The following is an 18,239-nucleotide window of genomic DNA, read 5'->3' on the forward strand; positions in this document are numbered from 1 at the left end:
GATGGATGACCAAATCACCCAATAGTGTACTTTCTCTAGGGAATTTCACCTCTACAGGTGACATCTGTCATGGACATTTTATAATAATCCTGGAAATGTTTTAATATCTTAAGATTTGTTTAACTGTTGTAGCTCAGTTATATATCCATTGCTAGCTTAAAACTTCAGAATGACATTTCTTAATTCTCTCATTCACATATATGGAATGGTTCATGTATTTAACACTTTATCTGCCTGCAATGTGGAGACCAGGGTTCGATCCCTGGGTTGGGAAGCTTCCCTGGAGAAGTGAATGGCAACTCACTCCAGTAATTTTGCCTGGAGAATTTCACGTACAAAGGAATCTGAGGCTACAGTCCATGGGGTCACAAAGAGTCGGATAAGACTGAGCGACTAACACTTTCACTTTCTTTCACTTTGAATCTTTCCATATTAAACTGCACAATGTTCATCTCGTAAGGTCTCTCTTCCACTCAGTCACATGCCAGCTACCATCACGGCGTGTATCATTTAGCAACCATAGTGAAGAAACACCGTGTCAGTTTTATCACAATGATTTAATCTAAAACATAGATGAGAGGAGCATCTTAATTCAGAAATCCCAGATGAGTATTCAAAGTAAAACCCACAAGTTGCTCTCTCTGAAGAGCTTCTGTTCTCACCACTCTTTAGTACTAAAGGAGTACTCAACGTGTGTTCCAGTTCAACCACAAGGAAACAGCAAAATCATGAGTGAGTTAAAGGGATTTGCTATGAGTTTTGTGGGGAGATGGAAGGGATGGCTGGCTTTGAGCTCCGTGCTGTAAACATGTTTGTGCGTGAGTGCTGTGCTCAGTCGTGTCTGACTCTCTGCAACCCCATGGACTGTAGCCCACCCGGGCTCCTCTGTTCATGGAATTTTCTAAGCAAGCATCCTGGAGCAGGTGATCATTTCCTACTCAAGGGTATCTGCCGGGAGCCAGCGTGAGGAACTCCGCCCGTGGCAAAGGTTGTGAGGAAGGAGGCTCGACATTACGCAAAGGTGGGATCCAGCCTCAGGAGACCCCCTATTCCCAAGCATCTACCCCCAAAACCAGAGTCTGCCTACTCTACTGTTTTATGCTCTCACCTACACCTGTGACTTTACAGGGGGCTGACCCCCACCACCTTTTTCGGAGAAGGAGTTAACTTACAGCTCCAAGTTAATAAAAATTCCTGTGTGTGACAAGAGTGTTTCAACTCACAAACTCCTCTGAAGGTTCTCTATCCTGCCTGAGCAGGTTCGTCCAGCCACATGTGATTATTTACAGCCTCCCAACCGTGAGAGGCACGAGATGCTTTAAAACTTTCTATATACAGACTCTTTTGAGAAGTTAGAAAATTATTAGTATAGTATAGTGGGTTGATTAGAAATTATACTGGTGAAGAGTTTTTCATTTGTTGAGCCAATATTTGCTGCTAAATCTCCATATTCCCTGCCCTTATAATGTATATAACTAACATATAGGAAAAATAAGTATTAACATTTAAGATTAATCATGTTAAACCTTAGGCTAAGTAAATTCCTTTTCTTGGTTATAACCCCCTGCACCCTCACCCTATAGGAATGCAACTTTATCTGGTACCTTCAGAGGGTGATGCCTAGTTTAAGAAAAAATCACCCCTGGAAAAAATAAGTCTTCTGGATGACTGACCGTTATCAGAAAGGGCCATAAAATTCAGCAGGCCTCATAGCCAGAAGATGATGTAAAACCCCTAAGACCTTTGTATAATTTTATATGAAGCACCTGATTTTGACAAGGGTCAGGTCTGCTGACCCCTCGTGACTCTGTATTCATCCGTATGTATAACAAAAAGTATATAAGCAAACCTGAAAATAAAGAAAAAGGATCAGTTTCTGGAAAGACTGATTCCCCCATGTCGTTCTTTCTTTTCCCTTCTGGCTGAATTCCCATCTGGAACGTGGGTACTCACCAAACCTGCTAATTTTGCCTGGGCTTCTAAGCTCGGACCAGGAGGCCTCAGTGCCTCCTCTCCTTCGGGAGAATGGAAAGACCCCTGTGGCCTACGTAGGTGGTGCAAACTTCTTGTCTCAAAACTTTATTGGTATCCCACGTAAACCAAGTTATTCAGCCTCTTTTCTCCACTGATTTTCTTACTACACTATTCTTTTCTAATCTCTCTTTATATCTGTAATTAAATAGTTTTTTCCTAGGACGCCGATTCCGTCTCCCCTTCGAATTACCCTGGATCCACCGGGGCTGGACCCTGGCAGGTATCTACACAACCCAGGGAGCGACCCTTGTCTCTTGCATCTCCTGCTTTCTCAGGTAGATTCTTTACCAGTGCTGTCTGGGGAGCCATAAACAGGTTAGTCTTTAAAAACTCCCTTCAGTGATTTCTGGGCCTCAATCATCTTATTTGGTTAAATTGCCAGTCTGCTTCCTTGACTTTTCTACTATTTTCTCATATCAAACATCATATCTTCCACTTTCACAAATATCCACTACAGACACGTGGCCTTGGTTTCTCCCTTCCTTTTATGTAGAACAATGCCATCAGGATTCTAGCCTTCTTCAGTCCTCTCCAGAATGTTATTGACTTAACATTCTTTTCCCCATATTCTCATTATATCATAAACTTGTTCAAGCTTTTTCTTTTCTTGTATAACCAACAAAATATTGTAAAGAAATTATCCTCCAATTAAAATAAATTTTAAAAAGAGAAAAAATATTCTAAATGGTATAATTTATAATGATTCTCTATGCATTCTACAAGGGCTTCCTAGGTGTTTCACTGCTAAAGAATCGGCCTACCAATGCAGGAGCTGCAGGAAACGTGGGTTCCATCCCTGGGTCAGGAAGATCCCTTGGAGGAGGAAATAACCTGCCCCAGTATTCTTGCCTGGAAAACCCCATGGACAGAGGAACCTGGAATGCTACCATCCATGGGAGTCTGAAAAAGTGAGATACGACTGAGCTTGCACATAAATGCATTCTATAATACATTATAAATGTAAGTTTTATAGAGATTGGCATAAGCTGCATTTATTGCAATTATATCTTATTTACATAAAAAGAATACACTCAAACTGAAAAAGTGTTATATACTTAACAGATTTTTAAGTATATAATACTGTAGTATTGTTTATAGGCAGAATGTTGTACAGGTGACCTCTAGAAAATTCATTTTGCAATTCTGAGATTTTATATCAATTAATTAGGGACTTTCCTGGTACTCAGATTGCCTGGAAAATCCCATGGATGGAGGAGCATGGTGGGCTGCAGTCCATGGGGTCGCTAAGAGTCGGACATGACTGAGTGACTTCACTTTCACTTTTCACTTTCATGCATTGGAGAAGGAAATGGCAACCCACTCCAGTGTTCTTGCCTGGAGAATCCCAGGGACGCGGGAGCCTGGTGGGCTGCCGTCCATGGGGTCGCACAGAGTCGGACACGACTGAAGCGACTTAGCAGCAGCAGCAGCAGATGGTAAAGAATCTGCCTTCAATGCAAGAGACCCAGGAGACTTGGGTTCAATCCCTGGGTCAGGAAGATACTCTGGAAAGGGGAGTCAGCAACTCCCCCAATCCATGGAAACCACAATTCTAATTTTTGCTCCCTTGAGTCTAATTTGTTACTTTATGTGACTGGAATTGTGCAGTATTTAGCTTTCTGTGACTGGTTTATATCATTTAGCAAGAAAGTTCATCTATGTGCCTATACTGCAGGCATGAAAAAGAATGAAATTGGATTTTTATCTTAAACACTATATACAAAAATCAATTCAAAATGGATTAAAGAATTAAACATAAGATCTGAAACTATAAAGCTCCTAGAACAAAAATAAGGAAGCTTTTTTATGTAAGAATAATCACATGGTAAACTTTGTTGTGATAAGCCGTAAATGTCTTTGTAGTGTGTTATAAGTCTGCACATTATATAGGTATTACTGTAACACTGAAACATATAAGGAGGTAGAGGGATCATTGTAAGAACTTTTGCAAATATACTATTCCATTATTTTCTGGGGTGGATAATATGAACTCATTTTTATTAGCAAGAAAACCAAGCATATTTATTCATAATAAATGCTTACATTTAACTATCATGAAAAGAGATTTGTGTTATTAGAATATTTTACTTACATCTGACAGATGACCAAAAGTTGGCTTAGCCGTCTGAAGCATAAGTTGCTTGGTCACTGGGTCTAATGCTGGAGGAAAACCAAACAAAATATATTAGAATATCATGAAGAGAAATAGAAAAGCAAAAATGGAGAAGCAGCTAAAATTATCTTTATCAATATTTTGAAGTAAAAAGACAAAATTGGATTTTTCCCTGATAATAAAATTGGCTCACTGAGGATTCTTCTTAAATTCACATTCACAGACAACCAGATAATCACAGAGAATTTTAGCATGAATTATTTAATTTATACAATGTCTAATTTCAAAATTCAAAATTATGTAGTACTTAATTAGTGGCAGATATTATTGATTGCCTACACCAAAGCTATTACCTTATTCCTTGCCAGAATTATTTTCCATGACAGATGCTAAAAATACCACATATGCTTATTAATATAAGATACTATGCTCTTAAGTCTTGTGATACAAACTAATTTATCAACCAAACTGGGGCATATTTGAAAATAAAAGGGAAGTATACATAATTACATCTACTACTGTGCGCAAGAATCCCTTCGAAGAAATGGAGTAGCCCTCACAGTCAAAGCAAACTGTCTAAAAGGCAGCACTTGTACACAAGCTCAAGGCAAATCATTCAACATCACAGTATTTCAAGTTTTCCAACCACCAATGCCAAAGAAGTTGAAGGTGACGAGTTCTATGAAGACCTTCATGACCTAGAATTAAAACACACAGGAAAAGATGTCCTTTTCATCATAAGGGATTGGAATGTAAAACTAGGAAATCAAGAGATACCCAGAATAACAGGCAAGTTTGGCCTTAGAATACAAAATGAAACAGGGCAAAGGCTAATAGAGTTTTGTCAAGAGAATACACTGGTCATAGCAAATTCCCTTTTTCAACAACCCAATAGTCAACTCTACACATGGACATCACTATATGATCAATACCAAAATGAGATTGATTATGTTCTATGCAGCCAAAGATGGAGAGGCTCTATACAGTCAGCAAAAACAAGACTGGGAACTGATTGTGGCTCAGATCATGAGCTCCTTATTGCAAAATCTGGATTTAAACTGAAGAAGGTAGGGAAAACCACTAGGCCATTCAGGAGTGACCTAAATCAAATTCCTTATGATAACAGAGTAGAGGTGATGAATAGATTCAAGTGATTAGATCAGGTAGACAGAGTGCCCAAACAACTATGGATGGAGATTCATAACCTTGTACAACAGACAGTGATCAAAGTCACCCCAAAGAAAAAGAAATGCAGGAAGGCAAAGTGGTTGTCATGGGAGGCCTTACAAATAGCTAAAGAAAGAAGAGAAATGAAAGGCAAAGGAGAAACGGAAAGGTAATCCCAACTGAATGCAGAGTTCCAGAGAATAGCAAGGAGAGATAAGTAGAGATTCTTGAATGAACAATGAAAAGAAATAGAGGAAAACAATAGAATGGGAAAGACTAGAGATCTCTTCAAGAAAACTGGAGATATCAAGAGAATGTTTCATGCAAGGATAGGCATGATAACAGAAATGTAAGGACCTAACAGAAGCAGAGCAGATTAAGAAGAGGTGGCAAGAATACACAGAACCATACAAGAAAAGCATTAATTAATTAGCCAGATAACCAGGATGTTGCGGTCACTCACTTACAGCTGGACATCCTGGAGAGTAAGGATGAGGGGGCCTTAGGAAGATTTACTATGAACAAAGCCAGTGGAGGAGACACAATTCCAGCTGAGCCACTTAAAGATGAAATTGTTAAAGTGCTGCACTCAATATGTCAGCAAATTTGGAAAACTAAGCTGTGATGACAGGACTGGATAAAGATCAGCTTTCACTCCAATGTCAAAGAAGGGAAATTCCAAACAATGTTCAAGCTACTATACAATTAGGCTCATTTCATATGCTAGTATGGTTATGCTCAAAATACTTTGAGCTAGTCTTCAGCAGTATGTGAACTGAGAGCTTCCAGATGTACCAGGTGGATTTCAGAAAAGCAGAGGAACCAGAGATTAAATTGCCAACATTTGTTGGATCATGGAGAAAGCAAGGGAGTTCCAGAAAAACATCTGCTTCATTGACTATGCTAAAGCCTTTGATTGTGTGGATCACAGAAAACTATGGGAAATCCTTAATGAGAGGGGAGTACCAGACCACCTTACCATCTCCTGAGAAATTTGTATGCTACTCAAGAAGTAACAGTTAGAATCAGTCATGGAAGTACTGACTGGTTCAATATTGAGAAAGGAATATGACATGCTGTGTATTATCACCCTGCTTGTTTAATTAATATACAGATTATATCATGCAAAGTGCCAGGCTGGATGAATCACAAGCTGGAATCAAGATTGCTGGCAGAAACATCAGAAGTCTCAGACATGCAGATTATATCACTCTAATGACAGAAAGTGAAGAGAAACTAAAGAGCTTCTTAATGGGGGTGAAAGAGTAGAGTGAAAAAGCTGGCTTAAAACTCAACATTCAGAAAACTAAGATCATGGCATCCAGTCCCATCACTTCATGGCAAGTAGATGGTGAAAAAGTGGAAACAGTGACAAGCTTTATTTTCTTGGGTTGCAAAATCATTATGGATGGTGACTGCAGCCATGAAATTAAAAGACACTTGCTCTTGATAGCTAGACAGCTTATTAAATCTAGACAACTAATAATCTAGACAGTTTATTAGAAAGCAGAGACACCACTTTGATGACAAAGGTTCTGTAGAGTCAAAGCTATGGCTTTTCCAGTAGTCATGTATGGATATGAGAGTTTGACCATAAAGAATTGATGCTTTTAAACTGTGGGGCTGGGAAAGACTCTGAGAGGCCCCTGGACTGCAAGGAGATCAAACCAGTCATTTCTAAGGAAAATCAACCCTGAATATTCATTGGAAAGATTAATGTTGAAGCTGAATCTCCAATACTTTGGCCACCAGATGCCAAGAGCCAACTCACTGGAAAAGACCCTGATGCTGGGAAAGATTAAGGCAGAAAGAAAAGGGGATGAAATGGTTGGACGTCACCATTGATTCAATGGACAGGAATTTGAGCAAACTCAGGAAGATGGTGAAGGACAAGGAAGCTTGGTGTTCTGCAGTTCATGGGGCTGCAGAAATTCAGACACGACTTAACTACTTAACAGCAACAAAGTCCATTGTATTGATGTACCATGCTTCTTTAGTCATTCATAAATACAGTTAGGCTGTTTCTACTTTGGTGCTACGAACACTCATGTAAAAGTTTTTGTGCGGACATATGTTTTCAACTCCTCTGAGTATATACCTACAAGTGATATTACTGGGCCACATGAAAGCTCAGTGATTCACTTTTGGAAAACTGCTAATTGTTTTCTAATGCACCATTTTACATTCCCACAAACTATGTATGAGGGTTCTAATTTTTTCACATTCTCATTAACAGTTATTATTGTCTGTGATTTTTATGTTGTCATTCTAGTGAATGGAAGTGACATCACATTTTTCTAATTAACATTTTTCCTAATTTGGAATCATGAGTTCAAAATAATTTGCTCACTTTTTAAATGCTTATGATTATTTTGGTAGAATTTCAATAGTTCTGCATATCTTACTGTATATATATATATATATATATATATATATATATATATCACTAGACTGTAATCAGATATACAGTTTGCCAGGCAAATATTTTCCATTTTATGCATGCATGGTCTTTTTAGTTTCTGAATTATTAATATATAGTGCACACAAAATTTCATCTTTTAAAAAAATGCCATTAAGTTAACTTGTTCTTGTTCTTTAAATATTATATGTAGGAACCATTCCCTAATGCAAGGTCATGAAGATTCAGCTCTCTTAAGAATTCTATAAATTCAGCTGGTATATTTCAGTATTTGATGCATTTTTAACTTAGTTTTTGCATATGGTTGGTGGTAGGGGGTCAAAATTTATTCTTTTGCCTGTAGATGTACATTTTCCCAGCACCATTCATTGACATTGTCTTAGCACTATTGTTGAAAACCAATTAATCATAAATAGCCTAGCCTAGCGTGTGTGCTCAGTCATATTTGACTCTGTGAATCCCATTAACTGTAGCCTGCCAGGCTCCTCTGTCCATGGAATTATCTTAGCAAGAACACCAGAATGGATTGCTCTTTACTACTCCAGGGGATCTCCCTGACCAAGGGATCGAACTCATGTCTCCTGCTTGGCAGGCAGATTCTTTGCCACTGTGCAATCTATGCGGGTTTATTCTGGATGTTTAATTATATTCCATTAGTCTAATATTTAATGTATGTAGTACTATGCAATCATGACTGTTTGTAGCTTTTGTAGTAAGTTTTGAAATCCAAAAGTGTGAGTTAGCCTACTTAGCTGTTCTTTTTCAAGATGCTTTAGACTATTCTAGGTTCTTCATAATTTCCATACTAATTTTAGAATCAGTTTGTTAATTTCTGCAAGAAAAAAAAATTGATATTTGATAGGGATTATGGAGAGTGAAAAAGTTGGCTTAAAGCTCAACATTCAGAAAACGAAGATCATGGCATCCGGTCCCATCACTTCATGGGAAATAGATGGGGAAACAGTGGAAACAGTGTCAGACTTTATTTTTTTGGGCTCCAAAATCACTGCAGATGGTGATTGCAGCCAGGAAATTAAAAGACGCTTACTCCTTGGAAGAAAAGTTATGACCAACCTAGACAGCATATTCATAAGCAGAGACATTACTTTGCCAACAAAGGTCTGTCTAGACAAGGCTATGGTTTTTCCAGTGGTCATGTATGGATGTGAGAGTTGGACTGTGAAGAAGGCTGAGCACTGAAGAATTGATGCTTTTGAACTGTGGTGTTGGAGAAGACTCTTGAGAGAACCTTGGACTGCAAGGAGATCCAACCACTCCATTCTGAAGGAGATCAGCCCTGGGTTTTCTTTGGAAGGACTGATGCTAAAGCTGAAACTCCAGTACTTTGGCCACCTCATGTGAAGAGTTGACTCATTGGAAAAGACTCTGATGCTGGGAGGGATTGGGGGCAGGAAGAGAAGGGGACGACAGAGGATGTGAAGGCTGGATGGCATCATGGACTCAATGGATGTGGGTTTGGATGAACTCCGGGAGATGGTGATGGACAGGGAGGCCTGGCGTGCTGTAATTCATGGGGTCGCAAAGAGTCGGACATGACTGAGCAACTGAACTGAACTGAATTGAACTGAACTGATATCAAACCTGTATCAATTCGGTGAGTATTGCCATCTTAACAGCATCAGGTCTGCCAATAAATGAACACATGCCATCTTTTAATTTGCTTTGTAGTTTTCAGTGCACAAGTCAAACATCTCTTTTCCTTAAGTATATCCCTAAGAGTTTTATTCTTTTTGATACTGTTATACATGGACTTATTTTCTTAATTTTATTTTCAGGTTGTTTCAGGTATTTTCAGTTCGGTCACTCAGTTGTGTCCAGCTCTTTGTGACCCCATGGATTGTTTATTGCTTGGGCACAGAAGTAGTTAATTTTAGTATATTAATCTTGTATCCTGCTGACCTGATTTATTGGCTGATAGTTGTGTTGTGTGTTTTTTTTTTTTTAATTCCTAAGGACGATGTTAATTCCTCCATTCCAAACAGATAACTTCTTTTTTTTTCCTACCTAATTATCCAATGTATGATCTTTTTCAGGATATAAAAATTCCTTTCAACCTCTACTTTATTAAGCATTCTTTTTGTCAAATAAATAATGTAATATTTGTTGTTTATTCATGTCACTATGGTGTATTAATCAAACATTACATTGTTAGTTGTTGCACTGAGTGATATTTGTATGCTGAATAAACAAGCATTGCCAGGGGCAGTTCTACTTCATCATAGTGTACAATTCTTTTTATATGGGCAGGATTCAATTTGACAGTATGTTGTTAAGGAAGTTTGCATCTATATTCCTAAAGGTTTTGGCCTATAATTGTCTTATCTTGTGATATCTTTGTCTGCTTTTGGCATCATGTCTCATAAAAGGTATAATACCTCATGTTTTTGCTTCGTAAAATGAATGGAAGTTGTGATTTAGCCTACTGTTTTCTCCAAATGTTATCCACTGCCCTCAGCAGCTGCTAGGTTAAACAATAGTTTAAATAACTCTTACTGTTTTCAAAAAACACCTGGGAAAATAGGTTTTCTGGGCTTCTCTGGTAGCTCAGCTGGCAAAGAATCTGCCCACAATATGGGAGACCCGTTCAATTCCTGGGTGGGGAGGATCCCTTGGAGAAGAGATAGGCTACCCACTCGATTCTTGGCCTTCCCTGGTGGCTCAGCTGGTAAAGAATCTGCCTGTAATGCAGGAGACCTGGGTTTGATCCCTGGGTTGGAAAGATCCCCTGGAGAAGGGAATGGCAACCTTCTCTAGTATTCTGGCCTGGAGAATTTCATGAACTCTATGGTCCATGGGGTCACAAAGAATCAACAGGGTTGAGCAACTTTCAGTTTCACTGCTGAGCTGAGTATGTCACATAAAGACAATCTTTCAGAGAACCACTGGACAGGACAAAGAATGACAGGTCTCTGGGGAGGGAGTTTTGAAGGGGTAACAATCTGCTCTGCCTTTCTGGAGATTACAGTTTCACCATGATGGTAGGCTGTTGGTTTTTAAGGCTATTGTAGAGTTGAAAAGGGGGCGTGGTTATAAGGAAAAGGCCACAATGCTCACTGGTCTTATTGAGATTCAGCTGTATTAATACTTAAATAAATGTTCTCCAGATTGCTATAAGCATTTGGTCAATTTTCAGCAAACTGAAAAAAGTTTTATCTTCATAAATTTGCCAATATTGTTCCCATTACTTTTAAGGAGGATAATTTTCATAGGTCTTTCAGACATCAAGTTCAGTCACTCAGTCATGTTTGACTCTTTGAGACCCCATAGAGTGCAGCACGCCAGGCCTCCCTGTCCATCACCAACTCCCAGAGCTTACTCAAACTCATGTCCATTGAGTTGGTGATGCCATCCAGCCAACTCATCCTCTGTCATCCCCTTCTCTTTCTACCTTCAATCTTTCCCAGCATCAGGGTCTTTTCTCATGAGTCAGCTCTTTGCATTAGGTGGCCAAAGTATTGGAGTTTCAGCTTCAACATCAGTCCTTCCAATGAATATTCAGGACTGATTTCCTTTAGGATGGACTGGGTGGATCTCCTTGCAGTCCAAGGGACTCTCAAGAGTCTTCTCCAACACCACAGTTCAAAAGCATCAATTCATCAGTGCTCAGCTTTCTTTATAGTCCAACTCTCACATCTATACATGACTGCTGGAAAAACCATAGCTTTGACTACACAGACTTTTGTCGGCAAAGCAATGTCTCTACTTTTTAATATGCTGTCTATGTTGATCATAGCTTTTCTTCTAAGAAGCAAGTACATTTTAATTTCATGGCTGTAGTCACCCTCTGCAGTGATTTTGGAACCCAAGACAATAAAGTCTGTCACTGTTTCCATTGTTTCCCCATCTATTTGCCATGAAGTGATAGGATCAGATGCCATTATCCTAGTTCTTTGAATGTTGAGTTTTGAGCTAACTTTTTCATTTTCCTCTTTCACTTTCATCAAGAGGCTCTTTAGTTCATCTTCATTTTCTGCCATAAAGGTGGTGTCATCTGCATATCTGAGGTTATTGATATTTCTCCTGGCAATCCTGATTCTAGCTTGTGCTTCATCCAGCCCAGCATTTCTCATATGTACTGTTACAAGTTAAATAAGCAGGATGACAATACACAGCCTTGACATACTATTTTCTCAATTTTGAACCCGTCCATTGTTCCACGTCAGGTTCTAACTGTTGCTTCCTGACCTGCATACAGATTTCTGAGGATGCAGGTAAGGTGATCTGGCATTCCTATCTCTTCAAGAATTTTCCAGTTTGTTGTGATTCACACAAAGGCTTTAGTGTAGTCAATGAAGCAGAAGTAGATGCTTTTCTGTAATTCTCTTGCTTTTCTATGACCCAATGGATGTTAGCAATTTGATCCCTGGTTCTTCTGCCTTTTCTAAATCCAGCTTGAACACCTGGAAGTTCTTGGCTCACATATTGTTGAAGCCTAAATTGGAGAATTTTAAGCATTACTTTGTTAGTGTGTGAGATGGATGCAATTGTGTGCAATTTGAACATTCTTTGGTATTGAAATGAAAACTGACCTTTTCCAGTCCTGTGACTACTGCTGAGTTTTCCAAATTTGCTAGCATATTGAGTGCAGGATTTTCACAGCATTATCTCTTAGAATTTGAAATAGCTCAACTGGAATTCCATCACCTCCGCTAACTTTGCTCATAGTAATATTTCCTAAGACCTACTTGACTTCACACTCCAGGATGTCTGGCTCTAGGTGAGTGATCATACCATTCTGGTTATCTGGGTCATTAAGATATTTTTTGTATCATACTCTGTATTCTGCCACCTCATCTTAATATCTTCTGCTTCTGTTAGATTCATACCATTTCTGTCCTTTATTGTGCCCACCTTTGCATGAAATGTTCCCTTGGTGTCTCTAATTTTCTTGAAGAGATCTCTAGTCTTTCCAATTCTATTGTTTTCCTTTATTTCTTCACATTGGTCACTTAGGAAAGCTTTCTTATCTCTCTTGGCAATTCTTTGGAACTCCGCATTCAGACGTCTGAATATATATCTTTTTCTCCTTTGCGTTCTCTTCTCTTCTTTTCTCAGCTATTTGTAAGGCCTCCTCAGACAACCATTTTGCCTTTCTTTTTCTTGGGGATGATTTTGATCACCACCTCCTATACAATGTTATATACCTCCATCCGTTATTCTTTAGGCACTACAGCAGATCTAATCCCTTAAATCTCTTTGTCACTTCCACTGCATAATTGTAAGAATTTATGTAGGTCCTTACTATATCATTTTTGCTGATTTTTATCTTCTTATTTTATTATATATTTCAGAAGTATATCATATCTCAATATTATAAATTTATGTATTTCCTTTGAAGATTTATGTCAAAATATTAAATTTAATGTGAATCTATATTATTCCCAATACACAAATTTTAATTGTTTTAGCTTTCTGATAACAGTTATACATTTTTTAACTTAACTCTAATAAAATTTCCTTTTGAAACTTATATTTTCTTTGTTTTCTGCATACACTTTTTTGTTATTCTTTACATGATAAGTATTTTGTAGCCTTTTTTTTTTCTTTCAATATTTCTAGGTTATTCTTTCCTCTTACAAGCATTATATACTTGGATTTTGCTTTTATTTTGCTATTTATTTTTTATTTATCCCCCTCAGGTCATGTTTTAAAATTTTATCCACTTGTCTTATTTTAAATTTTTTGTGTTATTTCATTTTCTACTGATTATTATTATCAATTTCATATTTATACATATCCTACTATTTTGTAAAAGTGTACCCTAGAGATGAAAACACATATTATTCTTGACATTATTCTAATGCTTTTAACCACATCCTAGACAATACAAAATTTTTAAAATATTTTATACTCAAATACCCATTTTTAAAACATATTTTATGTAGCTTCTTATAGCTCTTAAGCAGAAGGTTTATTTGAATAACCTAGTCCTTCATGAAAAAAAAAACAAAAGTGAGTTCTCATTTCTTGATATTTAGACAGGAATATAGAATGTCAATTAATGACTGCATTGAAATGAAATAGGGAGAAATATAAGAAATCATCAGCTGTAGTTAAACTCTAGGAAAAGTTTCAATGATTGGAACAACTAGTCATCAGCAATCTGTTGCTCAGCACAGGGAGGAGCAAGTGATACAGGGCGCTCTAGGGGCTGCAGAGATGCCTGCCTGTGTTCTGAGACTGCTTCTCTGATAGTGACACCTGATATTTTCCCACTTTATAGAATTTTAACAGCCTGAAGCAGGACATTTTAGGGAAATCTTCAGGATAGCCAGAGGCCCTAAAAGACCCTTTGAGGCAGTGGTTCTTAGAGTGTGCCCCTCAGACCAGCAGTGCTGGCTGTTAAAACTACCTACTTGCTAAAACTACCTACTTCTTGGGCCACCACCTGGACTTACCAAATTAGAAAGTGAACTTGAGGGCCAGTATTTGGCATGATCTTGGAGTCCCATTAGTGCTCCTGGAGATAACCACCACCAAAGCAAAAACTAACGCTACATCTCCAAAGAGAGCACGGGCAGCGTCTACATGAGAGGGCACCTCCTGGGCGGCGCCCCTCTTTGTGGTATGGTAATAAATGCCAGCTGTTGCTCACATTGCTTGACATCTTCAGGGCTTACTGGGGACTCAGAAGACCCCTCTCCACTTTGCCTGACAATCCAACAAGTGGCTTGCTGCTAGAGGAAACAGACACATATCATCAGGCACCTGGGCCCCAGAGGGCTGAGAAAATAACAGTTTCTTGACACACCTATAACTCATTTGGGGCAATGTTGCTTGTGAAGCTCAATTTCATCATCAAAAATGGATTATCCAATTCAAGCAATATATTCTCTGCAGCTTGCAAACTGAGATCAAATCAAAAAGTACTTGCACGTATTTTCTCATTATAGAAATTACTTTTTTAATAAGAAAATGCTTTCTTATGGTGGTTATAAAAAATAGCAATACATTTTGAAAAAAAAATCTAAAGGTATAAAGAAAAGTACATAACAATGTATCCAGTGATGTTTAATTAACAGTTCTTGTATTAGCACCTTGAAGTATAATATTATTAGTATATATTTATGAACTCCTCCTTTGCTAACCTTCTACCCACAACCATCCAGTACATAGTATTTCCAGGTGTGTATGTTGTAGGCATACTAAAATAGAATAGCAAAATAAAAGGAGAAATAAGACAATTTGACAAACAAAATAATAACATGAACATTTGTTCAAGGGTAGCTAAGCTGTTTGCTGCTGCTGCTAAGTCGCTTCAGTCATGTCCGACTCTGTGCGACCCCATAGATGGCAGCCCATCAGGCTCCCCCGGCCCCGGGATTCTCCAGGCAAGAACACTGGAGTGGGTTGCTGTTTAGGCTCACCAGTTCAAATTCAAGGGTTATAATTAAATAAGAGAGTAAAATCTACCAAAGTAAATACTTAAAATGACACTAGTTGTTAAAAATAAACCTTCAGGTGAATTAAAACTTGAATTATTTCAAAAAACAGGTAAATAAATTTAAACTACCAAAAAACACAAATAAGAAAATATAATGTCTCTTAGTATATTATGACGGAGAAGGAAATGGCAACCCACTCCAGTGTTCTTGCCTGGAGAATCCCAGGAATGGGAGAGACTGGTGGGCTGCCGTCTATGGGGTCGCACAGAGTCACACACGACTGAAGCGACTTAGCAGCAGCAGCAGCAGTATATTATGAAAATGCATATTTTTCTTGGTAATTGTACCATAAAGATCTAGGTTCTCATGAACTTGGAAAACAATATATGAAGGGAGAACATGCAGATGATTGTTTAAGCATCAGAGCACAGAGCCGTCTTAATAAAAATTACTTGTGCATTTTAGGCACATATTACTCTTTTGTCTAACGTTTGAGAATAGAATGCTAGCCATAGACATTGGCCAGATGTGATATGTTGATCCAGTATTAACTACTTTGCTTTTGTTATTTTTATACTTTGCAGATGTCACTTCACTCAAGTTTAAATATTTAAAAGGAACACATAAAATAACAATATATCAGAGGAATTGGGATGTTATAAGAAAATAGTCAGTATATTTAAAAAATGAATGTCATTCCCCAATTTGTCAAAATGGACAAAATGAAGGAGGTAAATATCTCAATTTAATCTGAAAAAAAATATTAAGTTATTTAAATTTTTTTCCTGTCCTTTATTATATTATAAATCTAAGGTATTGAAGTTACCCTTGATCATTAATAGTGGGGAAGGGCAGTTTGGTGGACTTGTGCCCCAAAAGCACTAATGAATGTCGAGGTAATCCTCATAAAATTTTAATCAGTTGCAATAATGAGAGAGGAAAAAAAAAAACTTATGTCAAGTATTTCTCTATACAGTAAAAGCCATCTGTGTCAGAAAATCCCATTCTGTTTCAGAAGCATTGTTTATAGCTATTCACTTCAAGGCCACTCATCTTAGTGTTTATGAGAAAATAGTAGCTAAAGTCATTACAGTGCATTTGTCACTTTACTGCTATGATTTCTTAAGAGGAAAATTCAGCTAATTTACCAGAAATGTTTCAGTGCATGTAACTTGGTGGCAGTTTAGAAAGCAGTAATGAACGTATTATAATTCTTATAGAAATATATGTAAAAAACCTAAAGTAAAAAATAACGACATCTCAGGAGAAGGATAAAAAATTGTCAATAAATTCCCAATAAAATTTAAGTAATTCAGTTTCTGGTGGGGGCCTATTATTTATCCTGTGTTCATTAATATATTTTTAAGAACAACTTATCTGGCTGGTTATAGATAATCATCTTTTGGCAAGAGCACACTGTTTGCAAGAATTTTGTAGAATGACTTTTTTAAAACACGTTTGTGAATGAGATGAATATATATGTAACTCAGCTAATCCTGCCTATGTAATGTCTAAGCTTAACTATAGATAGAGGAATTGATACTCTTAGTGAATTGCAAGTTGAACACGATTATGTAGGGAATTATGTTATTCATTCATTCATTAAAAATATTTAGCTTCAATTGTGTACCAGAAATAAAGATAAATAAAGCATAGCTATGACTTTGATAGCCAGATACTATAGTGGTGCCTGCTAAGTCCCTTCAGGCATGTCTGTCTCTATGTAACCCTATGGACTTTAGCCCGCCTGTCCATAAGATTCTTTAGCCTGTCCATAAGATTCTCCAGGCAAGAATACTGGAATGAGGTGCCATGACCTTCTCCAGGGGATCTTTACTCTAGTGATAGGGAGAGACAAATAATTAAAATAAAATATGAAAAATCATATAATAAAAGCTGTGGGAGCAGAATAGAAAAAGTATCCAAAGGCCTTGGAAAGGATTCAGAAAAGTGTTTCAATTAAATGGAATCTCAAGTATAGTAATAGGAGTTAAAATTCTGTTATTTTCTAAATTAATAAAGCATACACTAAAATTCATGGTCACTATGGGCTCCTACATTTCAAAATGGGAGTAAATCAGGAAGGTACCTGGCAAGCACAATGCTAACTAGAAATAAGGCCTTTGAAGAAAAGTAAAAATAATTGATATTATTGAGTTAGAAAGTTGTGATATCGTGTAAATGGAAAGCTGCTCTTTCTTCAGATTCTTGTAGAAAAAAACCACAACAGGCCTTCCAAAAATACATTATATTTGGGACTTTGCTTCTGCTTATGATGGACTAGTTTGTGTCAGACCAACTCTACTGACAGGAACAACTAGGAAAGCTCGGTAAAACACATTAAATCTCTTTGGAGGCATCAGAAAATTACCAAGACAACCAAAATTTGAGGGAAGAAAACCTCAGAGAGAATGGAAAATGAAACTGTAGCTCAGCGCCATTTTTTTCTTTCCTGATGTTTGCTGATTCTTAAGCAGGAGAAAACCTAGAGATTCAGAAATAACTAGAGGTTGGTGTATGAGGCTAAGAAGCTATGTAAATCTTTTGGCAGTCTTGCAAGTGCAGGGAAGGGAGAAATGAAGCTCAGGGCCAATTAAGAAACCTGATTAATATGCCAGATTCTGGAAGGCTACACTCAGTGTACAAGGGCAAATCTGAAATAGCCCAGCCTGAAAAAGAACTGAAACCCAGCTTTAAATCAGCTCAGTTTCAATACTAGATTCAGGAGAGAAGTCAGAAATACGCAAAAGTAAATATCTACGGGAAAGATAAGATCATTCAGAAATAAAATTATCCCTACTATATTTTTATACAATAATTAGGATTCAATCATATATTACCAGGCTATCACCATACAAGGTAAATATACATACAAAAAAGAAAAAGAGCAAAAATAAAATAAAAAATAGAGATTTAGGAAGGTGAGCTACGTGTTAAACTTATAAGGACTCTACAACAATTTTGATTTATAGGTTTATGGAAAATGCATTTTAGGATAGAGAATTTTAGTAGATAGCTAGTTTTTGTGAATAAAAAAGAAAAAGGTGGTTACAGAACAATAAGATAATAAAAATTAAAGACTTGATAGGTAGGATTAAGA

General features: G+C 37.4%; 1 protein-coding gene across 1 annotated transcript in view; it reads right to left on the bottom strand.

Moving 5' to 3' along the window:
- The window catches only part of CNBD1 (cyclic nucleotide binding domain containing 1), a 494,615-nt gene that overhangs the window by 31,761 nt on the left and 444,615 nt on the right, over positions 1–18,239 (bottom strand). Inside the window, exon 14 of the mRNA XM_027973294.2 lies at positions 4,127–4,194. Within this exon, the coding sequence (XP_027829095.2) occupies positions 4,127–4,194 (68 nt within the window). The remainder of the gene's footprint in view (positions 1–4,126; positions 4,195–18,239) is intronic.

Source organism: Ovis aries, chromosome 9 (assembly GCF_016772045.2).
Source record: "Ovis aries strain OAR_USU_Benz2616 breed Rambouillet chromosome 9, ARS-UI_Ramb_v3.0, whole genome shotgun sequence".
Classification (NCBI taxonomy): Eukaryota; Metazoa; Chordata; class Mammalia; order Artiodactyla; family Bovidae; genus Ovis; species Ovis aries.